Source organism: Zea mays, chromosome 8 (assembly GCF_902167145.1).
Source record: "Zea mays cultivar B73 chromosome 8, Zm-B73-REFERENCE-NAM-5.0, whole genome shotgun sequence".
In the NCBI taxonomy this organism is placed as follows: domain Eukaryota; kingdom Viridiplantae; phylum Streptophyta; class Magnoliopsida; order Poales; family Poaceae; genus Zea; species Zea mays.
In genome coordinates, this window is record NC_050103.1 from 40,552,299 (window position 1) to 40,556,553 (window position 4,255).

A 4,255-nucleotide genomic window follows, 5' to 3' on the forward strand; every position below is an offset into this window, starting at 1 on the left:
CGCTGCGCAATAAAGCAAAGTATATATATATATATATATATATATATATATATATATATATATATATATATATATATATATATATATATATATATATATATATATATATATATGTGCCACGATGACGAAGACGGCCGGAGCCTTTCATCGAACCCTAAATCTTCTTCTAACTCCTACCGCAAGTTCGATCTATCGCTACTACCTAACGCCACCTTTTTGCATCACGTCATCGAGAAAGAGATTCTCATGCATGCATTAAATCAGCTAAAAGAAGTATAAAAGCATCCAAACGGAAAATCAGCTAGAGCATGGAGATAACGGTATTCTTCATTCTAAAATAAATGATGTTTTCTTTTTGCTTTTAGATATCAGGTTCTTAAAGTACATGATGTTTTTTTATATTTTCAGATACCATGTTCAACCGTTCGTTTTATTTATTTTTATTATTTCTAAAAAATTAAGATAAATAATTGAATATAGTATTTAAAAACAAAAAGTATTATCTATTTTAGAAAGAACAGTACTGGAATGGGAGTATGGGACACGGAAGCATGTATCTCACTTGTCATGGGCTCATGGCTGCATCATTGCAAGCTGATGAAGCTAGACTCTCACGTACAAAACTACAAAAGACCATACGATACGAGGGTCGTCACGAGCTACTGCAGTCTGCAGGTCGATCTGCACCTCATGACGTGTATATATGGAGAGAATCAGAGATTCAGAGGAGTTCATTTCCTATGGGAACACTATAGCTTACGCAAGAGCTTAGACTGAGGCACTGAGCACTAGTAGCTAGAAGAGCGAGCCGGACATACTGGCAGCCTGGCATTATACGCAATGCCGCCGGCGACAAGCACGCGCCCGCCGTTTCGTCGCCCGGTACCATTGCTGACGGTGGTCGTTTCCGTGGCGCTCCTGTCACTCGTGTGCTTTCTTGTAGCTGCTGATGCAAGCAGATCGCTGCACTACCACTACCACCTCCGGAAGCACCGGAGGCACCACGGGCACCACCGCGCGGAGAACTACAGCCACATCTCCCTGCCCCCTGCCGCGCCGCCTCCTGGCGCTGATGGCGATTCTCCGGCCGGACCGGTGGGTCTGCCTCCGGACGTTGGCGGCGCGCTGCCGCCGAGCTCCTGCAGTGACAAGCCGTGCCCGCTTTCGCCTAGTCCTTCCAGGGCACCGGCAGGCGCGCCATGTTCGACGCCCGGTTCGGCCAAGCCTCCGGCTTTAACCTTGGCCACTCCGCCGTCGCCCGCGCCAGCCACTCCACCATCTCATTCTCCTCCGAATCCACCGTCGTCGCACCAACCGTTTCAGCGGCCCACACTTCCTCTTGCCAAGGCGCCGCCGTCGTCCAAGCCACCGTCGCCGGACATCGCACCATTTCATCCTCACGCCAAGCCGCCGCGCGCGCTTCCAGACGCCAAGTCGCCGTCACAGCCACCAAAAAGGGCGCCAGCACCATCGCCGTTGTCTCCTTCGAAGCCGCGCAAACCGCCATCGTGCACTTTGGCTACGCCACCACAGGCCCAGACATCGAGACTCGCCCCTGCCAGTGCCAAGCCACCAATGCGATCACCAGCCCATCCACCGAAGCTCTCCCCGGCAAGCCCACTGGCGCACCCACCGGTCGAGCCGCCAAAGTCAGCTCTTGCCAAGCCGCCTGGTTTCTCTTTCTCCCATACTACCAAGCCACAGCCACCAGTGGCTTCGATGGTGAAGCCACCACGACTCGCCCCGGCCAAGCCTCCAGCGCCGTCGCCGTTGCCTGCAGCCCAGCCACCGCGGTGCTCCACGGCAAATCCGCCAGTAGCTCCTACGGCGTCAGCGAAGCCACCGGCGTACCCTCCTGCTGCTGCGTCAAAGCCAATTCCGCCGCCGCCGCTCCCACCGGCAGCCAACAACAGCTCATCAGCCTGGGGCAACGTGTTCGACGTGAGGGCGTTCGGGGCGTCGGGCAGCGGCTCAGGCAACGACACGCGCGCGTTGCGCGCTGCGTGGAAGGCGGCGTGCTCGTCCAACTCCACCACGCCCACGCTGCTGGTGCCGTCGGACGGCGTGTTCACCATCAGCTCCACCATCTTCGCCGGGCCGTGCAAGTCCGCTGTGACCTTCCAAGTAAGTTCGATGCTGAGCTGCCTCTTCCAAAGCATTAACCCAAGCTAGCCAAGGCTGAATCTTCACGCTGCCGTGACGACTGTGAACCGCGTCGCTGCAGATCGACGGCGTGCTGATGCCGCCAGACGGGCCGGCGAGCTGGCCGGCGTCCGACAGCCGGAAACAGTGGATAGTCTTCTACAAGGCCAACGGCATGACGCTGGCAGGGGAAGGCACCATCGAAGGCAACGGGGAGGAGTGGTGGGACCTCCCGTGCAAGCCTCACAGGGTACGTACGTATGTTTGTCATGGCGTCTACCTGGACCAAACATGTGTGACGTCCGTGTCTCTATGTTCAGGGCCCCAACGGATCAACGCTGCCCGGGCCTTGCGACAGCCCTGCAGTAAGCTCGCCGACTCACATGGATTTCGCTCTGCTCTTTGTCCGTGTCCCTGGCTTCACCCTGTTCGTGGTATCTGCAGCTGGTACGATTCTTCTTGAGCAACGACGTGACGGTGCGCGGCCTGCGGATCGAGAACAGCCCGCAGTTCCACCTCAAGTTCGACGACTGCGAGAGGGTGCGCGTGGATGGCCTCTTCGTCCGCTCGCCGGCGTTCAGCCCCAACACGGACGGCGTCCACGTCGAGAACACCACGTCCGTCCAGATCCTCAACTCCAGGATCTACAACGGTACGCTGGCTGAAGCCGGAACTGGCAAGTCTCGATTCATGGTCATGGACCACTGAAAAATCGATCGTGTGTGTGACTGCACTGCATGCAGGCGACGACTGTGTCTCCATCGGCGCCGGCTGCTCCGACGTCCGCATCGAGAACATAACATGCGGCCACGGCCATGGCATAAGGTAGGTAACCTGTACGTCAGCGTGCATCTGTGTCTGGTGGTGGTGCAGTGCTGCTTTGAATGTGTCAGCTGACGCGGCAAGCTCGTGGCGACCTCGCAGCATCGGCAGCCTGGGCGTGCACGGCACGCGCGCCTGCGTGTCCAACATCACGGTCCGGAACGCGCGGATCCTCGACTCCGACAACGGCGTCCGGATCAAGACCTGGCAGGGAGGCACAGGCGCCGTGACGGCGGTCGAGTTCGCCGGCGTGCAGATGCAGAACGTGAAGAACTGCATCCTCATCGACCAGTACTACTGCCTCGGGAGCGGGTGCGCCAACCTGTCCTCCGCGGTGCGCGTCGCCGGGGTCACGTATCGGGACATCCGCGGCACGTACAATCCGCAGGCCAGCGCGCCCATCCGCCTCGCGTGCAGCGACGCCGTCGCCTGCACGGACATCACCATGTCCGGCGTCGAGCTGTTGCCGGCCAGCGGAGGAGGCGCACGAGCGCTGCTTGCGGACCCCTACTGCTGGAACGCGTACGGAGTCATGGAGACGCTCACGCTGCCTCCTGTGTACTGCTTGCAGGAAGGCCGACCGGAGTCGCTGCAAGATCAGCTCACCAGTTGCTGAGATGACACTGTTTTCTTTTATCTAACCAAAAACAAATATATTGCCGATGACAGTACAACGGTAAAAATTGTTACAAAAGTTTCACATGTGATCAATCCCAACCGGTGTGACAGTTATTGCCTATGGGTCGCACCCTTTGGGGACCCTGTGTACTGTACTATATATATAACTATCTCTGCAATAAAGAAACTGTCTCAGTCATTTGTCTCTCTCTCTGTTGCTTTCTCCATTTGCCACTGAGCACTGCAATAGACCACAACACGTTATCAGCACTGTCTCAAGGAGAAATCAGAGAAGGGAAAGAGGAAGAACACGCTGTTCTTGACAAGAACAGCAAGATCGATCTACACGTCAACAGCAAGGTATGGAACATACCGTTTCCATGCGCATACGCCGTATGCGCGAAGTTCTGCACATTGTTGATGATTCGATGTTGGAGGCGTTCACCGCTGGTCAAGCCGCAGCGCTTCCACCGGTGCATGCGATCCCTGAACGCCGTGTGCAAGTGCAAAATGTGCACTTCTGCGTTCTCCATGGATGGACAGCGGTGGTTCCGCTGCCGGTGGTGGAGTGTGGACTCCCCACTGCATCCCCGTCGCCACCGGCGCTGGTGTTTGACGCGGGATCGTCTGCATCGGCCCCCATGGATGTCGACTTGGCGGCACCACCACCGCC

The 4,255-nt window shown here is 56.5% G+C and overlaps 1 protein-coding gene across 1 annotated transcript; it reads left to right on the forward strand.

Moving 5' to 3' along the window:
* Positions 1-656: 656 nt before the first annotated feature.
* LOC103635108 (polygalacturonase At1g48100) lies at positions 657-3,791 on the forward strand. The gene is made up of 6 exons (XM_008657655.4): positions 657-2,124; positions 2,225-2,392; positions 2,463-2,507; positions 2,587-2,794; positions 2,886-2,967; positions 3,067-3,791. Exons 1-6 carry the CDS (start codon positions 841-843, stop codon positions 3,578-3,580), a joined length of 2,301 nt encoding a protein of 766 aa, XP_008655877.1. The 5' UTR covers positions 657-840; the 3' UTR covers positions 3,581-3,791.
* Positions 3,792-4,255: the final 464 nt, after the last annotated feature.